Raw genomic sequence first — 22175 nt, forward strand, 5'->3', positions numbered from 1 at the left:
ATTCAGCTGAGTTGTACTGACATGCCATCTGGAGAAACTAGTTCAGGGCCATCTCTAGCAGATTAGACCTCTGTAATGGACTTTTGTCCAGTCTTTCTAAGACAGTGATAAAAAAAGCTTCAACTTATCCAGAACGCAGCTGCTAGAGTCTTAAAGACTAAAAGAGCTGAATGTAATCCAGCCAAGCAGTTCTCAGATTACTGCACAGGTTCATTTTGTCTGCCAGAGAATACATTCTAAAAATATTATTGCTTATTCATAAACTTTTACCCACAGTATATTGTAGATATGCTGATCTCAGACTGGCAGATTCTGAGTTACTCTAAAATGAAACTGAATACCTTTTAAGTAAAGTTTCTTTACCTTCTATCAAACTTTAAGAAAACATTGCATTGCATCATGATTAAATGATATAAAAAAAAACATCCCTTTTGTCTATGTAGATATTAGAGGCATTTCCAGATTTTTTTAAAAAAGGGGGGCGTGGTCACGGGGGACCACGAAATGCAGAGGCAGATGTGCATTGTGTTCCCCTGTGTTCTGAAATACAATTTCAGGCTCATGTGCATATCATGTGTCCTATCACAGATTTTTTTGGGTAAAAAGTGGTGTTGGACAAGAATTTCGAGACACTTATTTTGGGAAAGTAGAAAAGGCATTTATACCTTTTCTACTTAAGCAGCTTAACTGCTGACAGGTTGTATATTTAAAATATATTTAAAGCATCTACAGTAAATGTACACATCATGTGGGATGAAACTTTTCAGAATCATATAACCAAGCATGATGTTATTGTATCATAATTATTGACTTGTTTATATGTATATCTCTTTAATGTCAGGGGTGCTCCTACTTTTAATTGCTTATCTAATTCTCAGTAGCTCGATTAATAATAAAAGCTGCTTTCAGCTACTCCCTTTTTCCCAAGTGGCGCCACAACGGATTGCTCTGCATGTTTGATCTAGCTGTATTTCCCGCTGCATCCTCTTCCTATAGCAACTCCAAAGTGAATTATGCGTATTCTTGTTATTGAACTGGAAGTATTTCACTTGTTAGACGAATGTGTAAACCGCTAAGTGATCTACAATCCCCCCCACCTTCTAGACACACCCCTGCTTGTAAGCAAGGTTATCAGAGTTAACTAAAACTAAACAAAAAAATAAACCTAGACCTGGAAAACAAGTGTCAGCTGGCTAATTAAAAAAATTGACCTTTAAAAAAAAGAAAACTAACTGAAACAATTTTGTGAACTTTAAAAAGAAAGAAAGAAATTTATAAATATATCTAGTATTACAGTAGTACATTGTCTATTATTTTTCTCTGTTGTACTACTACTACTACTATTGTTGTTGTTGTTGTTCTTGTTCTTGTAAATTGTGGAAATTTCTGAGTAGCCTCTGGTACACCTTTGGGGCAAATACGGATCTACCTTATCTAAATAAATAAATAAATAACCATTTACTTTGAGCGTTGTACTACTTCTCGTGGCCACAGTAACCTTACATCGAACGTTAGAGAGCGCATGTCCAGCACATGGTCTAGCAGAAAGCCTTTTCCTCCATATGTGTCCTTTTTTTTCTTTCTTGCTAGTTGCTCTTGAACGCCTCACATGTTCGCATCTCGCACCGCCCCATTGGAGGACACGTCAATCGGTCGCGTGCTGACGTGTGAGGGGCGACTGACAGTTTGTCCAGCCAGTAAGGTTGTATGTTGATGTCTGGACCCCGCGGCTGAAGTTGCCTCATTGGCCCGTGTTTGTTAAACTTCCTCCGAGGGAGCCTCGGCCAGAATCGGCACGTACTCCAGCGCGTCGCCCGCCTTTTTCCTTCGTCCCGCTGGAGGTTTTTAAGGGAATTGTGTCGAGTTAAATCAAGGTGAACGTGGCTCATGCTACAGTAGCACAATGCTTGCTGGTGTGCACGCTCACTGAGCGGGGAGGACGTGTGTTGCGAGGTTTTTATTAGTGGTGAGTGGAAGTTGTTTCTTTGTCCATGCCTTTTGTCTCGGGTTTGTTTTGAAAGCTTCTCTTTGTGTTGTTGTTGTTGTTGTTTTTGAGTTTTTTTTTATTATTTTCCTTTCTTGTCCAGGCTGTTAGCAACGTCAATATCACACTTTTGCGTTGTTTTGCTTAAGCGTGCTATACGTGGTCTTGTTGTACTCTAAAAGTGTGAGAACATAAACGGATATTCACCCAGAAGAGCTACACCACTTCACACATCTCTGCATGACACCCCAGCACCTGTTTCAAAGACCTTACTCCCCTGCAGGTTTCTAACAGTTGCAGCATGGCAGGCGACACCGTGGTCTGGAGGAGTCTTAAGTGGGTAAAGCAGGCGGCCCACAGAGCCCCACCAGGCGGCCTAACTGTCACCGGGAACCAGAGGCTGGTAAACTTTCATCACACCACTGGAACGGCAAGGGTGAGCAGTCAGCTGTGATTTGGGTGTTGTGCAGTTGTAGACTAGGATCAAGTTTCACATTGCATGCAGCGCAGATATCTTCTGTTTTTGCTTTTTGGTCACGATGACCTCATCAGCAGCAGTAGATCGAGGCTTCTGGAGGCAGGTAGTACAGAAGCAGAAGTGAGAGGGGATGGTTTGTGAAGCAGGCTGTGAAGGATACACATTTCCTAAAGCCTGATAGGGGTATTTAAAAAAGAAAAAGAAAATAAAATAGTAGCCTGCCAAGTGTACTGCACTGCTTCTGTTATTTATTCGCTGTTGGGAATAAAGGTTCATAGTTAAAATTAAAGGATTTGTACTTTGGATATTTAATAATTAATCAATAATAGTCTCTTGGGACTAAAATAACAGCCTCTGAACTAAGCAGGTAGAAGCTGGATTTGTATTTATAACGCCTTACACCAGGGGTTCTCTTTTGCACCAAGTTGAAGGATCTGAAGGCGACTGCATGAACTTGTACTGTATTTTTGTAACCTGTTAATTGAGACCAAACACTGATGTTGTATCTAATAGCAGTTTACAGTGTATTTATTATAATACACTTTCATTAGTAACGCCTCTGCATGGGCCAATTTCTGTAAATGCCAGCCCATCTTCGGTTCCACTTTAATAGGAGTTTCATACAGAGCTCTGTGCATCAGGAGGAATACAGCTGTAATGTTTATTTTCTACTTTAACAGAACTAATTTGTTAGCAGGTTTTCCTGTAAGGGTTTTATGTGCTGTAGATACTACAAACCTGCAAACCTCACGGGTGGGAACAGCTCACATTACTCCAAAAGTAATGTTTTACACGTTATGAGTTATTGTTTCTTTTCTTATTTACTTGATGTAATGAGTAACATGTTATCCCACTCTTTATATTGCTTTTTCCACATGCATGTGCCCATTAAACACATCATCAACAACTTATATTGTATTGCATTGCATTGAACACTATTCATGATTAGAGATGCCCCGACTGCAGTTTGTCGGCTGGTCCCAGCATCTCTACTCATGATACAGTACTCTCACAATACCTTTACCTCGATAATAACAATATCATGATACAGCAATCCTGCTGAACTGATAAATGTGTATATTGCAAGGTGGTCACCTACAACACATCACTGCAACATCATATCACCATAGTATAATACCACTTAAAAGGGTAAAAACAGGAACTATGCTTTTATAAACAGCATTGCTGTGCCTGTGTGTATTGTCATTATTATTTAAGAATATTATAATATTTAAATTCACATTTGTTAGCTTTCTTGCCATTTTTCTGCTGCAAGATTCTTCTCTTCTTCCCTGAAGTTTAGTTATCATCTTTGTTTTAATAAAAATATTGATATTTGGCGCCAGCGTTTCGGTAACATATCACAAGAGAAAGCGAAAAAACATTTTGTCCCATCCTTACTTAACAGCTGCATAAATAAATGTTGCTGAATGTCATGTTTTGTTCTTTTAGGAGAACCAGAAAGATGTCTGCGTATACAGAGGCACAACATTTCACAGATACTCCACTATGGCTGCTTGCTTCAGTACAAGCTTAACAGGAAGTGCAAATGGGCATCAGAGGACCTGCAGTGGAAGATGTGATAAAGGTCTTAGGTACTACAAAGACTGGTCAAGTCGGCTGTTCTCTGGACATACGAGGCTCTTTAACCAGGACAACACCACAGTGGGGCGGCTGACATCGGAGGATATCGATAAAGCAAGGAGTAACAAGAAAAGGGACTTTAAGCAGCATACGCAAGTGGTATCTACTCTCTCTCTTTTTTCTGTAAATGAGTGATTTAATGATAATGATAAATGCAAGTGTGTATTTCACAGCTGCAGTGAAGTGTTTACATTTTATTTCCTTTGATTTCAGCTTAGTGAAAAAGCTCGAGAGAAGAAGGTACCCGTCACACGGATAGGAAGGCTGGTAAACTTTGGAGGTAGGTGATTTCTTTACCATGGTATTTGTCACATTAAAACCTGAATTAAAAAATGTCTGTAAATCTCAAAACAAAGTGTGACTCTCAGTAAGGCATTTGACCCTGAGTTGCTCCACTGGGCAAGTACTGGACAACGCCAGCTTGTGTGGGAATACTGGGCTGCTGCCAGGTGCTGTCAAAGTGTGATCTGCATGAATGTGAAGCAGCAGCAGTGTTGAAAACCTATCACACTCCCCCCAAAAATGTGTTTTAAAATAATCAGTTGCAGCTCTTTAAACTGAGAGAACATCTGCAAAAATCGTTAACCAATTTAATGTTGAGCTCACTTTAATTTTTATATATTAAATGAGAATCTGACCTTTTTAAAAATCATGATCCTGGATGGAGTCTGTAACTAACGACTTTTTGCGATAGAAGTTCTGCAAACTAGTTCTGCAATTTGTGTTTGGCAGTGCTGGCACTTCCTCCAAGTCTAACTCAGCGAGACGTCAAAATGCACTTGAGTAGAAACTCCCTCACAAAGCCTGAACATGCCATTTATACAGACATCTGTTTTTTGTAAGTGGAATAGCCACTGTTGCTTGTATTCCTCATACTGTAAAGTGTTTGGGTATCAAAGTTTAATTTTGGATTTAGTGGAAAGAGTCTGACCTCATGACCTTGGTCAGCAGTTTTCAAGAGGTGGGGCGAGATTGTGGAAAATGCTGACGTGCTCCCTCACAAGACTTAAATTACAGAGTATCAGTAGCAGAAAAAACGTTACTGGAACATGCCTGAGAATCCAGCTAATAGGAAAACGTGCAATCAACCATCAGCTGCCTTCTCGTGGAAGTATCAAATGTTTCTCTCACTAATTCTTGGCCTCCATTTGTCCCTGAGCCTCCCTTGGTGCTGCTTTAAGAAATTATACCCAAGTCTGGTTGCTGATTGTTGTTATCACGTTCTTTTTTTTATGCAGTAGTTATCATATGCAGGTAGGTTGTTTGTAAGGGCAACACTGCTCTTGCAAGCAGTTACCAACACTGGTAATGTTAACTTCATCTTTGCAGCAGTTTATTCAGTGAATTGTTTGGTTTAAAAAAAAAAAAATCACTTCCTTTTGCAGGTCTGGCAGTTGGACTTGGCATCGGAGCAATCGCAGAAGTGGTCAAGAAGAGTTTAAAACCCAAAGAACGAGGTGACAGCAGGAGACTTTTGCTTTACGAGTCTGCTGAGATTGATCCTCATGTTTGGGCTTTGCTAATGATGCCAGGAAAGCTATAGCTGCTCCTCTAAACCTGCACAGCTGACCTGTCATTTAACTGAGACTGTTAAGATAAGCAATCGTGAGTAAACTACATACCTGCCGGTTTATCGTCAGAATGTCCAGGTAGTCTAATTTTGGATATTGGAGTTCAATATTTTTTTATGTGGAAGCAGAAAGCTTACGCAAGCACAGAATATCAGTGACTAGTTTAATGTTCGGGGAAATGCAGGACACTATTGTAATGTTTTGTTTGTAAATAAGGGGCTCTGAGATTTTGTACAGAAGAAACAATCAGCTATGTAACATCCCGCTAAAAACGCTGGCATCAAAAAGCCTGATCCTACCAAAAAAAAACTTCTGCATTTCACAAAAACATGGAAATAAAAATGGAAAGTCTGTGGATTTAAATTGATGTTAAAAAAATGTATAATGTTGTGACTAAAAGTTAGAAAGCGATATTGTAGATGCTTCATTGGCTCTAGGTCAGGAGTCGAACTTAAGCAGATTAGTGGTATTGATTATGTTGCTTGCTTTGAGCAGCAGGTCACATTTCCTCTGGATGTAACCTTCCACTGAAGCTTGTGTTCAGTCGATCCACTCATCAGAATCTTGTTCAAGAAAATCATCTTGGAGACATTTTTCACCTCTTATAAATATAGCTGGGCCTCAGTGAGCTGTACACACAAAGCACGATCAAGCAGATTATCTTAAAGCTTTTAGTCTTTCCTCCCCACTCACCTGACCTGAACCCCACTAAACATCTAGGAAGTGGGGACACTTTAAGACAGAGAAAGCAAAATGTGCTGGGATAAAAAGGATTTGCACATTTTGGAATATAAGAAAAATGGTGGGATTTGTTGTGGATTGATGCATTTTTCAAAGACACGTGTTCCGTTGCGAGTTGTCTTGGCACATGTTATAAACAGTTTTTGTGTTTTCTAGGTAACAAAAAGGCCATAATGGATTCGAATGCTTTCCTCTCTGAAGCCAACGCTCAAAGAATTGTCCGGACGCTTTGCAAAGTTCGAGGTGCTGCTCTAAAAATTGGACAGATGCTCAGTATTCAAGGTGAGGTACAGATACACATACACCTGAGTGATGCACCTTAATGGATCTTAGCTGTTTTAATCACTGTAAACACAAGCAGAAGTTAATCTTTAGTGATACCGTATTAACTGATCTCGCGTGATACAAGGACATGAGGATCTGGACAAACTGCTGAGGCATATTATAAGCAGGAAACCCACATGTGTCTGTGTACAAATAAAGGTTCAACTTCCATCACAGACTAAACATGCCTACTGTCTGCTGAGATCACTTCACCAACTTTAAAATGTCATCCCCAAAAATAAACACCGGGCCAGCTGTACACAATACGTGCAATTCCCGCGGAGTTATTGTAGGTGGCAGAGTCTAGCCTGACTGTTGGCTTTAAAAAGCATGTTTACAGCGCAGACGTGTTTTTCAGCTCTGGCCTGTGCAGTCATGTATGATCCCTGCGATAAAATCCTTCAGCCAAGCATTTTTTGAAACATTAATCCTTGGCAAACTTTTAAAAGAAATCACAAGATTGTTCAACAACACTTGTTTTAAAGATGTTTGTAGAAGCTTTATTTTCCCTTATCCAAACTGACATGGTAGCCAGCCATGACACAGTTTCAGCGTTATCATCAGCTAACTTCGTTAACTTTATCTTAATACTGACCTTGAGGGGAAAAAGAAGCTGTTGACAAAACGGTGTCACTTCAAGGTCCGTTTAGTATCTCTTCAGCTTTCAAACGATCCTTATCTGCAAGGAGAGTAGAAGTGAAACCGTTTGTGATTATTAGCGTTATTAGTTTTCACGTTAAAAATACAGAACAACTATTTCCAGTTTTTCAGCAAGAGGATCTGTTGTTTTTCTTCCCATATGACAGTAAACTTATTTACATTTTGAATATATTATTAGATAATAAAATAATTTATAGGGAAACGCTTGTCTCTACCACAGTAAAGCTGCATTAAATGGTTATATTTATATTTTAAATGTATGTATTTTACAGCTTAATTTATGTGAAAGAGATTGATCTTAGTGATGGACCTATAGTGTTAAACCTAACTCAGCTATGGTCTGGACCCTGTTTTGGTTCATTCTCATCTCTCCTTTAAGGCACCATTAAAGCTGTAGTCTAACTTACTTCATGATACCAGCTAGCCAAATTTAAGCTTTGAGGTATTTTTTCATTTAAAAGCAAGGATTTAATTAAGACTATTGGTTTTGCACACTTGAAAACGTACAGTACCAGAAGATTGTTTTTACTACTTCTTCATCATTTACCTGCTCCCATTAGGGGTCACCTCACTCTATCCCTGTCATCCTCCTTTGTGACACCAACTCTCTGCATGTCCCCCTTCACAACATCGATGAATCATCTGTGATCTTCCTCTTTTCCCCCTCCTGGCAGCTCCATCCTTTATCCAGCATATCCACATCCTCTGCACATCTGCAAGTCTCACCCTGAGCATTTTCAATTCATTTTTAATCCTAAATTTCAGCTCTGCCTCCTGTCTTTTCAATAACACCTGGATTATTATTTTTTTTTAAACTGTTCTTACCCTATAGGCATCATCATGTGTTTCATTCGCTCTGTACTTTTCGTTTTTGTTTGTCAGATGACGCCTTTATCAACCCTCAGCTGGCTAAAATCTTTGAGCGTGTTCGACAGAGTGCAGACTTCATGCCTACTAAGCAGATGATGGTACAGTATGGAGAACGCTGGCAAACTATACAAATAAAGTTACATTTCTCCAGTTAATTTTTTTCCTTTTTCTCTCTACAGAAAGTCATTTACAATGATCTCGGCCCAAACTGGAGGGACAAACTGGAATACTTCGAGGAGAGGCCATTCGCAGCCGCGTCCATTGGTCAAGTCCATTTAGCAAAAATGAAGGATGGCCGGGAGGTAGCCATGAAGATTCAGGTGAGAGAAGTGTTTGTGCTGAGATAAATGCAGATGTTAAGTGGGTCATAAGTCAGCAAATAGAATAAAATAACTCAATCAAATCTTTCCCTTCAGTACCCTGGAATAGCAAAGAGTATCGAGAGTGACGTGAATAATATCATGACTGCCCTGAGGTTAAGCAACGCACTGCCTGAAGGTATTTTTCTTATTATTTAGGGATAACAGCTGCTATTGTCTGATCTTTGTAAACCTGCAGCTCGACCGCAATGATTTTCAACCCCCCTCCATTTGACCTCTTTTTCCAGGTTTATTTCCTGAGCATCTCATTGAGGTCATGAGTCGAGAGCTGGCGCTGGAATGTGATTATATAAGGGAAGCAAATTGTGCCAGAAAATTTCAGTGAGTTGTTTGCATTTATTCTTACTAAATTGACTAAGCTTGGGTAATGTTTTATTTGTCTTTGCTAGAAGCGTGCTTTGCACCAGAACTTCCATCTAGCTACAGTTAGCCACAATCGCTACTTCTCACACAATACTGTTCAGATTTCAGTAAAACACAGTGATCACCTACTTGGTCTTCACTAAAACTGCTCAAGGTCACGATCACGTTTGTTGTTTTACGAGCAGTCACCTGTGAATTGTGATGACATGGTGAGACAGATGAGCTGCTGCATCATTGACAGTCTGGCTTGTGGCCTTTATCTGTTATTTTTTAATATTTTTGTATTATTTAGCAGTTTGTGTATAAATGCATTGTTAGGTTTTAGATTTTGAGTTTTAAAAAATATTCCTCATATAGTCTGTGGCTTTTGCGTCAACTTCCCAGAATTCAGTTGTGTTCCCGCCTCCTTAGACATTCAGGTTGTTTCACCGTTGGTGCCTCTATTTTTGGTATTTTTGGCTATTTTAGCTACTGTACTGTATTTCTTATCCACAAGAAAATACTTTGTAGTGTTTTGAACCTTCTGATTTTGTTTAACGACATACAAACTTATTTTAACCTTTGGTCTCTGCCAGTTTTTCCTGGAAAGTCCTACCAGGCAACAACTTACAATAATAGCTGCTGCATAATGAATGATATACAGTATACACAAACATTACTGTTCCCATATAGTTCCCATAGTAACACCTTCACAGCTCTTGTTGTGTCACAATGAGTCCTAAAGATATTTTTGATTTGGGTTCATGCCCTTGACATTTTCAGCAGCAGGCGGCTTTGACAAAGGAGCCATTTGGCAACAAACAGCAACTAGTACTGTGCAAAAGCCTTGAGCCCCACCCCTCATTTCTTTCCATTTTGCTCACGAAATGAGTGCAGTATTTATTGAAACACGTTCCAACATAAATGGAAATGCATAAAAATAAAAAAATCTAACAAGCTTGAAATTCCATATTTGTTATGGCCATCATTATTCTTCAATACAGCCTGAACTCTCTTAGGCAAGCTTTCATATTATGTGTGTGTGTCTAGGTGTGCTTTTACTGTACCGACAGTGTGTTTGCCGTCATTATCATGCTGAAAAATGAAGCAACTGCCAATCAGATGTTTTTTCAGACGGTCTTGCATGGTGGCTCACATTCAGATAACTTTATTTATCCCACATTGGGCAATCCAGTTTGACAGTCCGCCATTGCAACAATACGGCAAAAATTAAAATCAACATCCAACAGTACTTTTCTGAATTTCCACTGGCTAAAATGCAGCACTCAATGAGATCTGTCGCCAGCAATTTTCAATCCAGTTCTTGTATAACTGTGTGTACCTCAGCCTGTCCTTAAAAACGGTTTCTTGACAGCCACCCTTCTGTTGGGATCGTTTCAGTTCTCCAGGTTTTCCAAAGAAAAAACTTTGAAAGCCCTTCAGAAAGGTCGGAGAATTATTGCTCAAGACCAGACAAAAACATCTGGCCCCTTGGAAGCAAAATGTAAAGAAATAGGTGGCTCAAGACATTTGCACTGTGCTGTAACAGAGCACCTGAAGGGCCAGATAAGGGTTATCTGCACGCTTCTTCTGACTTTGTTGCTGTGTGTTTGGTAGCGAGCTGCTGGAGGATCACCCCTTCTTCTGTGTGCCTGATGTGATAGACGAGCTAAGCAATAAGCAGGTTCTCACCACAACACTGGTGCCTGGTTTCCCGCTGGACAAGGCCACACATCTCCCTCAGGAACTCAGGAATGAGGTATGCCTTTAAGAGCTTCACTCTGCTCTGAACTCTACACTATTTACAGTATAGTTAACACCTGTGCTCTGCCAAGATGAGGTACATGCCACCTTAAAATAAAATAAAAAACCCTGAGACATGGCAGCATGTAGCAGAGATAACTATTTAAGTATCAGCACCCACTCATGTCACTTCCAGTTGTCTCTCCTTCTGCCAGATTTGTGAGCAGATCCTTATTTTATGCCTGAGGGAGCTTTTTGAGTTCAGATACATGCAAACCGATCCGAACTGGTCCAACTTCTTCTTTGATCCACAAACTCATAAGGTCAGTTTGCCCAAGTTATACCAGCGACACGCGTGGATTTAATCTTTCTCCTTTTCACTGATGCGTGTTTTCTGTTTTTTATGACTTCACGTCAGGTTGCGCTGCTGGATTTTGGAGCTACTCGAGGATTTAACAAGCATTTTACTGATACCTACATTGAGGTGAGAAGTGTTCTCATTGTTGTTGTACACTGTGTTGCCCCCACTGGCTATTATGCTACATGAATTTAAAAACAAAAAGATGCATACACCTGCCTGAGAATTTAGTTTATCTAGTTCTCAAACAGTGATGTGCAAATGTTATGTCATTTCTTTATAAATATTCTTCTAATGTTTCTTGAACATTGGCTGCTCCTTAACCCATTCTAGGTCCAGATAATTCTGGTCACATGAAGTACACTTAGATTATTACTTGTAATTACAACATTTTGTTTTGTATTTGGAAAATAGTGTTCATGAAGACTATCAAGAAACTAAACACACATACAAATATGAAAAAAGGATGTGAAAAACTTAGCACACTGCTTCGATTGACAGAATTAAGCAGGCAAGACTGCTAATGAAATGTGCTTGATTGAATGAACATCGGCAAGTGTGAGCACCTCTATAGAGAACAGAGGTTTTTGGAGTTTTCTGGTCTGGAGCATTTAGGCGTTTCCCTGTAAAGTCACCCAAAAAACCCCAATAGCTACATCTCACACTCTGCAGACCTCAGTTAACATGTTAAAGTCATTTTGACCGATGAGACGAAAGCACAGCTCCATGTTTGGAGAAAACCAAACACAGCATATCAGCACAAACACCTCGTATCAGCTGTGAAACACCGTGGTGGTGTAGGGGTGATGATTTGGTTTGGTTTGCAGCTAAATGCAATAGTACGATGATCCAAAGCACAGCAGCCAGTCTAGAACAAAATGGCTGAAAAAAGAGAAGAATCGAGGTGCAGCAAAAGCCCAATGTCCAGATCTCAAGCTGATTGAAATGCTGTGGTCCCAGAAACTGAATTGAAGCAACACTATAAAGAAGAGTGGGCCAAAGTCCTCCACAATGTTGTGAGAGACTCATAAAGCCGTGCAGAAAACGAGTTCTTCAGGTTAATGCTGCTAAAGGTGGTTCTACAAGCTGTTGAATCGTGGGACAGGACTGCAGTCCTTTTCAAGTTACTCTGTTTTTGTCATTTTGCTGTGAGAATATCTGTTAACCACACAGGTTAAGACAGATGATGTGCTTTATTGTTGTGCAGACAAGAATTTCAATAAGTTTCAGTTGAGAAATATCTTTTCGTCATGTGAAACCGTCTGGTGCGATTTCTCTCACTCAGATTATAAAAGCAGCTGCAGATCAGGACAGAGAAGGCGTCCTACTGAAATCCAGAGAAATGAAGTTCCTCACAGGATACGAGTCAAAGGTGAGAAACGGACATTGTAAATTTTACTAATGAACCGCACCACACTGTGATTCAGTTCAACAGTAGCTGTGAGTTTATGTTTATGATTTGTCTGTTGTTGTATTTTTGAATGTAGCGTAAAAGACATGAAAGGTTCATGCAGTCAAACAGCAATTTGACTGTGTTCAAAGTAAGATTGAGAGGAGCTTCTGAAATGCACCATATTTTTATTGAAAATGTTTTGAAATATTCAGTCACTCAAAGTATTTACTAGGTGTTCTTTAGCGACCTCTAGTGGCACCCAACAGGAACTACAACAGCACTCATATTTTGTGAACAGTCTCGCTATCTTGGTTTTTATTATACAGGAACTGTTATGAGATGATAGTAAAAATGACTTAGAGTATATACTGTGGACAATTTCTTTTTTTTTTTTTTTTTTTTTTTTTTGTTCTCTTTATTATATGGTGCCTGAAGATCACATTGCTCTCTCGTCTTACTACAGTTCTTGTGTGGGTTTAGTGTGTTCCAGTGTTGTTCAGTCTGTCTCTTCACATAACTCCACAGTTATTCCCTGAGGCTGAGAGCAGGCCTGTGTGTCTTTAATCACATTTGCAGCTCTTGTGGTAGAGGAAATATTTATTTATTGAGTCTGGCTGCATGTCCTCCTGCAAAATAAATATGGGACCAACGATGAATGAAGTGTTAGCTTTAGAAGTGCTGATGGAGGGGATTATTTCAGCTTGTTTCCAGTCTCTGTTGCAAGATGCTGGGTGCAGCGTCCTATTCAACACAAATAAAATTAATATTGATCTCTTCGTCTAAAAGCAGAGGAGCAGGTTTCTGTACATGCTGAACTTTTACTTGAAAGCCTCTTGATCATTTTTCTTGTCTTCTGCATTAAGGCGATGGAGAACGCCCACGTGGATGCGGTGATGATCCTCGGAGAGGCCTTCAACTCAGAAAAGCCCTTTGACTTTGGAATGCAGAGCACAACTGAGCGCATCCACAACCTCATCCCAGTGATGCTGAAAGAGCGTCTCACGCCACCGCCAGAGGAAACCTACTCCCTCCACAGAAAAATGGGCGGCTCCTTTCTCATTTGCTCGAAACTCAAAGCTAAAATCGCATGCAAGGACATGTTCCAGGAGGCCCACAGAAACTACTGGAAAGATGGAGACCCCAAGTCCGCACATTGAAGACTGCTTTTCCAGAAAGTGTGTTGAAACCAGGAATTTTTGTCATGCTGAACAATTCTTATCTGCAAATTTTTGGGCTCATCACGCCAGAAAGTGTTTTGTTACGTGATATACTAATAACTACCTAGATTTGTTGGGTTTTTTTTACTGTTTGTTAAACTAAACTGTTACAGTACATCCCAAAAAAAAAAAAAAAGAAAAACCTTAAAAAATGCATATCGGAATAATCTCTACCTATTAGGAATTTCATATCTATGTTTAACATTTCATTGCTTGCTTTGACCTGGTTTCAATCCAGACTAACTCTTACTATACCGTCCTTAATAATGTGCTAAGACTCTTTTGTATGTATTGTTTGAAAAAATTTGTACCTCATAATTATGTGCCTGTATGATCTGAGGGAGCGTCCTTCATTTGACCTGGATTGTCAGTTGAAATAAATTGAAACTGATGCTGCAAAAAACAAACCAAATCTGTTCTAGCGAGCACTGGAGAGCTATTGAGTGAAGCAAGGTGCAGACAGAAGTAAAGAAAAGGGTGGGGGAAAAAAAGAAGGTTCATATGAAAAAATATTTTAATTCATGAGAAAAAAATTCAAGTTTAGAATTTTATAACTGCAAAATGTCTTAGTGACAGACGTGTGTGTGATGAAAGGCGATTCAAACGTCACACAGCGGTGGTGTTGATACTGCAAATGTTACAAATCTGAAAGGGTGTTACTTCAAAAGCCAATTATTGTGCCAAGTGAATCCATTATGGTCTTATAGCTGAGGCAGGTGAGCAGTTTTTTAGTTGGCATAGAGAGTACACCATGTCTGTTCCGTTAATGTATCAGTGACCTTTAGTGTTGTGGGGAATATGGCCACTTTAGTTGGATCACTTGTGAGTGTTGTTGGCCAGGTGATGGCAATAACACTGCGGGGTGCTGAGCCACCCTTGATGTGATCGTTGTGTGGCTATAGCTCTCCATTTTGTGGTTGTTCACTAGTATGCTTGCTTTACTGAATTTTGTATATTACAGTAACTTTTTGTGGTATGAGGCCACTTGTAAGTGACCGTTTGTGTGGTGGAGACCACAGATCACTTGTGAATGTGATTATTCGTGGCTGCTCTCATTTTGTGTTGTAGTAGGTTGAATAATCCTTTTGGGTTTGACTGCTGTACTCATGTTGGTCACATGTTACTCTGTGCATTCAGTGTGGCAACTTTAAATCCTCATGCAGGGGCATCCATGCTTAAAGATACCAACTAAAGAAATGCGAGTATTTAGTTTTGTGTCAGGAGAGCAGGTGATAAAGTGCTCAAGTTTTGGCTTTGGCTTAATAAATTTAGGGGTCCTAGAGGAACCCTTTTGAGGGAGGTGGTGTTACGCTCCTCTGCAGCCCCTAATCTCAGTGTGTTCAGCTGTTGCTAATTGGCCACACCAATAAGGTGTAAATAAAAGCATACCTGAGGCAGGCTTTTCAGGAAGCTCACCAGTCTTTGCCTTTGTGGCACCAGCCATTTGAGCCAACCTGCGATGCTATTTTAAGCTAAAACCTCTTCTCACTTACACTCTGATATTCGCCTCCTTTTTTATGTTGCGGCCTCGAGCCGGGTCGTAACACCTCTTAAGTTTTCCAAAAAAACCCCGTCTTGATGATCCCCAAGACCTTAGGGAAAATATTCTGTGGAGTCATGAGACAGTTTGTGGATAGTTGGATTTCTGTTATTTCTGGCAGTGAAATCATAAAGCTAACATAGTATTCCATAAAATGAACATCAAATTAAATTAATTCGATTTATGCTGTGTTACCAGTGTTTGCAATGATAGCATGGCTGTGGTGTCATATCAATGTATGCTCTCGGTGTTTGCTGATATCAAACTGTGGTATGAGGACCACTGTTTGTAATCTTTGTAGTGATACAAAGTGATAGGTCTGGCTTATAAAGTCCTTATTTGTTTTATTTAGACCTGGTTTAATTCTGGCCGTTGCAAGGCCTGGGTCATGTGGCAGCCAACAACTTCTCCAGAGAGGCTGTCCTGGTGAGGGAGAAGTTCATGGCCCACTTCTCGGTGGAGGGAGCAGTGTCTTGACAACCAAAAGAATAGCCTATTTGAAGTCCCAGTGACTTCCCCACAACGGCTCTTTTAAGACCCACCCACAAATCTCTAAATAGCGTTCCTGCCTTTTTAAAATTTTCTTAATAAATGGAGCTTGTCTCCAAAATAAACTAACCTCTCTTTATTCTCTTAAATAATTAGTCTTCACTATGTTCCTATATAGTAGTATATTTTTTATTGGCCAATATTAAAGTTATAATATTTATCATTATTAGTTATTAGCAGTGGACTTGAACTCTGTGTCAAATACTGAGCTTCAGTAAAGATTCAAGTTGCAGTTATTTGTATTACCTATCACCTTATATCTTCACTCAAAGACAAGTATCTGCTGCTCTATTCCCATGTTGTTGCAGTATGTAGTGATGGGCAGATGAAGCTTCATGAAGCACTGAAGCTTTTCATCCAGTTGGTTCACCCCAGCGCAAAGCGTCTTGAAGCTTCATTTGCTCTAGTAGGACATCTACTGGACGTAAAAATATTAGTTGGCATGAATTTGAAGAGTGTGGCATTTTGCACACAGCCTGTAAATGTCAACAACAAAAGGAGTGTGTAAAACATGTATATTGTAGTGATGGCATTATACTGTGCATATTTATAAGCTTTACAAGCTGCATGTCTTCGGACGGTGTGAGGAAGCTGGAGTACCCGGAGGGAACCCACGCAAACACGGGGAGAACATGCAAACTCCACACAGAAAGACCCCAATGGTGGAATTGAACTCAGGACCTTCTTGCTGTGCGGCAACAGTGCTAACCACCGTGCCGCCTCAGTCCCAAATATGAAGCTTGAAGGAAATTGCCGTCCCGGGTTTCCTCCGTGGCGTGAGCGATAAGCAGAGTTTTGTCCTTTCCTTCTAAGATTCCTAATTATTTAAAGTAACACTCAGGTATGCCGTTCAGCTGGGTTAGTTACAGCGCCGGGAGCAGCTTGGGAGAACAAGGAAACACAGACTGCTTCAGGTTGCCTTCCCAAATCAACTCAAAGGTTTATTTGATACACAGCAGTTTATATAGATGAAAAAAGGTTCGTGTGTCAGCTTTCCCAGTTCAAACCGGTACAGACCAAATAAGGAAACGTCTTCCTGCCTTCTGAGCAAAGTATCCCTTGTGTAGTTTATCAGTTCAGCTACAATTTATGATCATCCCAGCAAAATACACTCCTAGACATAGAATACAGAGTTCTTTCATCAGTGAATTCTGAAACAAACCACCTAGCCTTTAACGAGCCTTTTCCAGGAGATAAAGAAAAAGGGAGGATGGGAGTAAGGAAGTGGTCTCATCTCTGTGGTGTTTTCGACCTTGAGGTACCAGCTTGTGAGTCTTACACATTAATTCTTGGGTCACAGAGAAAGAGAAAAACAACTAGTAGATTGGCCTTATTGAGTAACAGTTTTCCTGTAAATGCTAACCGTGGTATCAAAATATCATAACAAAGCTGTTAAATGGGAGCACCCAGTGCCTTTACTTTTGCAGTCACAGTTCAGTCAACTTTAAACCTCTACACTGCTGCCCGAAATCCTGCAGCTCTCCACTTGAATTGTGATGCTGGAAAAACCAAACTTGGAGCACAGGACCCTTGTTGCCTTCCTGAGGATGATCTGCGAATCAGCATCTTCCTCTGGAAAAAACAAACAAACAAATAAATACAGACAATGACATGATTTAATCATCAGTGCTCTTCTTCTACAACTTTGGCTCAACTCTTCCTCTTCATTTTATTGTGGATGCTAGAATTTTGCTTGTACGCAGAAGTTCATGGAAGTAAATAAAACTTCAGCCCAAAATGACAATATTTTACCTGTTTATCGTGTATGCTGAACTTGTGGGTTTTTTGTGTTCTACATAAATCAGATTATATTCATAGAGAGTTGGGGAATGGCTGCCGTGATTTCAACATCAGGGAAACCAAACAACCTCTGGTGAAGTGGATTGCGCAACGCAGAAGAGCTAACTCGCCAGGCCAGGACTCTGCAGACTCTTTACACCTACAGGCCAGTGGACACTCTTTGATGATGAGGATGTACACATCCTGGACGGGGAGGAACGCTGGTTGCAGCGCAGAGTCAAGGAGGCCACTTACGTGAAAAGGGAAAGACCATCTCTGAATCAAGGAGGGGGCCTAAGGGGCCATCTTTCGCCATCTTACAATGCTGTGATTGCAGCCATTCCCCAACTCTCTATGAATGGTACTCATGGCCATGGATCAGTGGTTGTTGATCAATGGTCATGAGAATTTGCATATTAATGATCAATGAACTGACCTCACAGCCCATTGTTCATTCAGTGGTGCTAGTTTCAGTCATTGGGCAAATGTACTGTTTATAAGATTGGGGAAACCTGCAGTCAGCTGAGACTGAAGAAGTCACTTAGATGAGCGACGAAACGTTTCTCCCACTGAAAACGCTACATCCAGATGAACACAATCAACCTTTTGGGGGTTGTTTTGAGGTGTTTGTGTCCATATTCTTCATTACTTCCTGTGTTGTGGTTTGTTCAGATGCAACTTTGCAAACCTGTGCCGCCATGTTATATTTGCAGAGAAGTCATACTTAGTCTTTTTTTTAAACGTGCTACCAATGGACTTGAATATTTCACATGTTAACTAAGGCCTGTAGAATTTGAGAGTTAGATCTTGGGGGTTCTTTAGTTTAGTTTAGTTTTTAGTTTTTTTTAGTTTTCTGGGACCTTCCCTCCTAGAAAGAACTAGAATGCTCCAGAAAATTGCCAAAAACCTTTACTTCTATAGAGTTCATCAATGAATTAATCATTTGCTGATGATCATTTAATCACGTGCATCTGATTAGCAGCACCTGGCTGCTTCTTACCCTCCTAATTCTTGTGGAAGCAATAAGAACTTTCTTTTTCAGTTGACTGGCACCTTACATTACTGCTGTAATAGATCAATATTTGCCAAAGGGTTTTCCATCCTATTTACTTAGAATACAAACACTCTGATCAAACAATAAACAAATGTTTACAGGACCAGGATAAAAGGCGCAGGATGGGCGTGTGGTGTTTCATTTCTAATTAAACCTCCATAGTTTTAGCAGGGGCACCACCAAGGGAGGGGCAAGGGGGCAGTGGGCACTCCCAAAAATCTGCAGACAGATTTGCAATAGACTATTATGGATTTCCAAGTCTTATTTGATTTTTATATGTATCTATTTTCAGTGATATCAACTTCAAAAGCAGAAAATAACTAAAAAAAATTTCTGTTTTTTGCCATATTTTTCAAGTAACTTATATTTGGCAACAGCATAATAAAACTGGAAATTCTGTTTTTTACTGGGCTTTAGCGCAGGTTCTGCTTCCTCTCCACATAACAGTACCGTCTTCGCCTCTTACCTGTGGCAAGGTGCACGGAAAGCAGAGAATGAGTCGTGTTGAGGCTCCACATGTGTAAACTGTGAATGGCGGTGACTCCTCCTACAGACAGCAGCAGCTCTCTCACGGCGCCGAAACTCACGTCCCGAGGAGCGCCTTCAGAAAATACACACGTTAAACTGTCGCTAAAATCTGAACGTCACCACAGGCGGAGGGAAGTGTGTTTACCTTCCAGCAGTATCCTGAAAACATCCTTTGTGACAGGAAGCGTTGTCCCAATAACGAGAAGAGAGAACAGGAAGGTGCAAATTGGATCTGCTACTTTATATTCAGGCTGTGAAGAAGACAGAAATATGATCAGAAACAATTGATGGAGTGATATTGAGTACTTGGAGAGTACAGTGCTGTATCAAGCCCATCCTGATTATTTTTGTTATTTAACTGTTATTTTTAATCTTACACTGACCCAGAAGTGGATGATGGTGGCAGCCAGCATGACACCGACACTCTGCACCAGATCTCCCACCACATGAACGAAAGCTGCCTTCACACTTGCATTACCGTGGCCGTTCCTCTGCCCATGCTTGTCCCTCTGGGTCAGGTTGGTGGCAAACCCATGGCCGTGGCCATGTGAGTTGCCAGGCTGATGCAAGATCAGGATCATCCTGGGTAAAACAAAGCATAGACGTCATCACTCATCGCTGCTGACTGCCCCCCTAAACCAAGCAGAAATAATCCATAAAGTAAGCTCGGCACACTTACAGGACATTGACCCCCACAGCACAGCCTGATGTTATGAGCATGATCTCACTGTCAATCTCATATTCCCCGTCGGAGATCCTCTGCACGGCTGATAAGACGAGCACTACTGTCACGGCCCAGATCGACACAACTGATAGAAACATGGCCAGAACCTCTGCGTGAAACAGTAACAGAGTCAGAAATGGCCCCGAAAATATGAAGGATATGAGTACGTGCAACTCATATGGACTAATGTGCACATAAATTCAATGGGCAGTTTGCTAGTATCGGGTTGGACGCCCTTTTGCTTTCAGAACTGCCTGAATTCTTCATGGTACAAATTTAACAATGAGCTGAAAGCTTTTGGTCCATATTCACATGATTATGGCACACAGTCCACATCCACCACATCCCTGCTCTACTGGATTGAGCTCTATTTACTGTGGAGGACATTTGAGTACAGTGCACTTGCTGTCATGTTCGAGAAACCAGCTTGACATGATGTGAGCTTTGTTTGTTCTCCTGCAGGATGCTGCCATCAAAAGTGACATTTAAATGATGCTCAGTTAAGGGATCCAAAGTGTGCCAAGAAAATATCCCACCATAACATCAGCACCTCCACCAGCCTAAACTGTCGATACAAGGCAGGACAGATTCATTCTTTTGACTTGTTTATTCCAAATTCTGACCCTTCTATGTTGTACTGCTACTTCGGTTAATGAATCTTAACCTGTGTACCTAACAAAGTGGCTGGTGAGTGTATTCTTGAGAGCTACTCGTGAGAACCTTGTTCCTACCAGCTCGATACCATCCAAAAGTCATGGTTCCTGTCTGAGGCCTTGATGCGATCCACAGAGAGAAGATGCTGATTACAATGCTGACAAAATCAGTCAGAAGGTGAGCTGCGTCCGTCATGATGGCCAGACTGCCAGCGGCGTATCCACCTGCAGAGGAAACCGTATGTGTGTTTGGGCAGAGGAAGCCTGAGTGTGTCACTTTAAGATCAAGTTTGTATGGAGCGATTCAAACTCAGCAAGCTTTACATATTTATGCATGACACAGTAAAAAACGAATATAGGTAAACTTCATTTTTTTTGGCAGAATCAGAGTTGCTGGCATGGAAATTTGTGATGAGTCTTTTGTCTCACCAATGGCCTCTCCTGTCATGAACACAAGGCTGACGGCACATGCAGTGAAAAGCTTCTTTCTGGCCAAACATCTCGAGTCCCTTTCAGTCACCGACCTCCAATTGGCCTCTTGGCAGAGCCATTCGTGCTGCCACAGCCCCTCCACACTGAGGGTGTCTTCACTGAATTCTGAGTCTGAGCACTTTTTCTCTGGACCGCTCACCCTGACACAAGACGGAAGATCTACACTTAGGCTGGCTCAATGTGGAAGTCAACAGTTTTAAAGCCATCTGTGTTGAACTTTGGTGTTTCAGGAGGTCAAATGAAAAATGAAGACGTACCACACAAGAGGCTCCGAATGAGTCTCAATCAAATGTTGCTTCTCTGGATCTGTTGATGACTCCATATCCTCATGTTATTGACAGCTGAGACACTCCCGTATTTAAGGTTGACCTGGAGCTAGAGGGAAGCCTGGCAACTTACCACCTGCTCTAACCTACGCTATCTCTCAGGGGTGGAGCACTGCAGGAGCCAATGGCAGGTTACTGCGCCAACTCCAGTGAAATTATAAGACAACCGCATGACATTTTCTGAATTATTCAACTTTATTTCATGAAATGCTTTAGAAGAAACTCAAATTTACACCAACAGTTGGAAATCTGTCAAAGTGGACAGAACAAACTCAGCATGGAAATGTTTAGATGACATAAAATACACTTCTGTAAAATTATTCAAAAACTGCATTCAGGCACTTTTGCGTCAAGTATAATCATTGGCATACAAAAGTATACAAGCAGGCTTTTAAATACACCGCAGTCAAGGATCGTCAGAAAATCAGCATCCAAATTATTATTATAGCCAGATTTGTATAAAATGAAATCAAAATGAAGCACAACCTCAACATTTTTACCCCGAGAGAAAATAGAAAAATATCATTTAAACAAAAGAATCTTTACCTTAATACTCAATTTGTAATAAATCCTCTAATCATAAATATACATCTCTGACTTTACAAGACAATCACGACATACACAAAAAAGTCAAAATGGCAATAAATCAGAAAGCTGCGATCTTATTTTCTAAAGAAACAAACGATGGTTTTAGTGTCAAGTGTAGAAAAATTCACACAACTCTATTCACCTCCCTGCATATTTTTTTACTTATGTGCAATGACAAAAATGACCAACTGTACCTCTTCTGAAACACTGGCTCACTTTCCAGGAGTTAAAACAGAT

At 40.5% G+C, this 22175-nt stretch overlaps 2 protein-coding genes across 2 annotated transcripts; one reads left to right on the forward strand and one right to left on the reverse strand.

The window, feature by feature from the left end:
- The first annotated feature begins 1694 nt into the window (after positions 1-1694).
- coq8ab (coenzyme Q8A, genome duplicate b) lies at positions 1695-14117 on the forward strand. Its single transcript, XM_004540069.6, has 15 exons — positions 1695-1966; positions 2268-2420; positions 3915-4205; positions 4320-4386; positions 5492-5563; positions 6575-6700; positions 8285-8370; positions 8452-8592; positions 8689-8770; positions 8880-8973; positions 10612-10753; positions 10953-11060; positions 11156-11221; positions 12381-12467; positions 13352-14117. The coding sequence occupies exons 2-15, from the start codon at positions 2286-2288 to the stop codon at positions 13643-13645; spliced, it is 1791 nt and encodes a 596-aa protein (XP_004540126.2). The 5' UTR covers positions 1695-1966; positions 2268-2285; the 3' UTR covers positions 13646-14117.
- A 2420-nt stretch (positions 14118-16537) lies between these two features.
- Positions 16538-21374, reverse strand: LOC101481303 (proton-coupled zinc antiporter SLC30A2). The gene is made up of 8 exons (XM_004540070.4): positions 21282-21374; positions 20962-21164; positions 20611-20757; positions 19835-19988; positions 19539-19737; positions 19301-19406; positions 19094-19228; positions 16538-17366 (listed from the first exon to the last, which is right to left on the reverse strand). Exons 1-8 carry the CDS (start codon positions 21344-21346, stop codon positions 17239-17241), a joined length of 1137 nt encoding a protein of 378 aa, XP_004540127.3. The 5' UTR covers positions 21347-21374; the 3' UTR covers positions 16538-17238.
- Between the last annotated feature and the right edge of the window lie 801 nt (positions 21375-22175).

The sequence above is a fragment of the Maylandia zebra genome, linkage group LG19, assembly GCF_041146795.1.
Source record: "Maylandia zebra isolate NMK-2024a linkage group LG19, Mzebra_GT3a, whole genome shotgun sequence".
Lineage (NCBI taxonomy): Eukaryota > Metazoa > Chordata > Actinopteri > Cichliformes > Cichlidae > Maylandia > Maylandia zebra.

What these genes read in the sequence shown, in the direction of transcription:
- LOC101481303 (XM_004540070.4), bottom strand. Translation starts at nt 21,346, where the DNA reads ATGGAGTCATCAACAGATCCAGAGAAGCAACATTTGATTGAGACTCAT. An exon ending in TTTTGGATGGTATCGAGCTG is followed by an intron (nt 19,989 to 20,610) that starts GTAGGAACAAGG and finishes TGTTTCACGCAG; the next exon opens with AGGTTCTGGCCATGTTTCTA. An exon ending in CCACCATCATCCACTTCTGG is followed by an intron (nt 19,407 to 19,538) that starts GTCAGTGTAAGA and finishes TCTTCTTCACAG; the next exon opens with CCTGAATATAAAGTAGCAGA.
- coq8ab (XM_004540069.6), top strand. Translation starts at nt 2,286, where the DNA reads ATGGCAGGCGACACCGTGGTCTGGAGGAGTCTTAAGTGGGTAAAGCAG. An exon ending in TTTAAAACCCAAAGAACGAG is followed by an intron (nt 5,564 to 6,574) that starts GTGACAGCAGGA and finishes TGTGTTTTCTAG; the next exon opens with GTAACAAAAAGGCCATAATG. An exon ending in TTGATCCACAAACTCATAAG is followed by an intron (nt 11,061 to 11,155) that starts GTCAGTTTGCCC and finishes ACTTCACGTCAG; the next exon opens with GTTGCGCTGCTGGATTTTGG.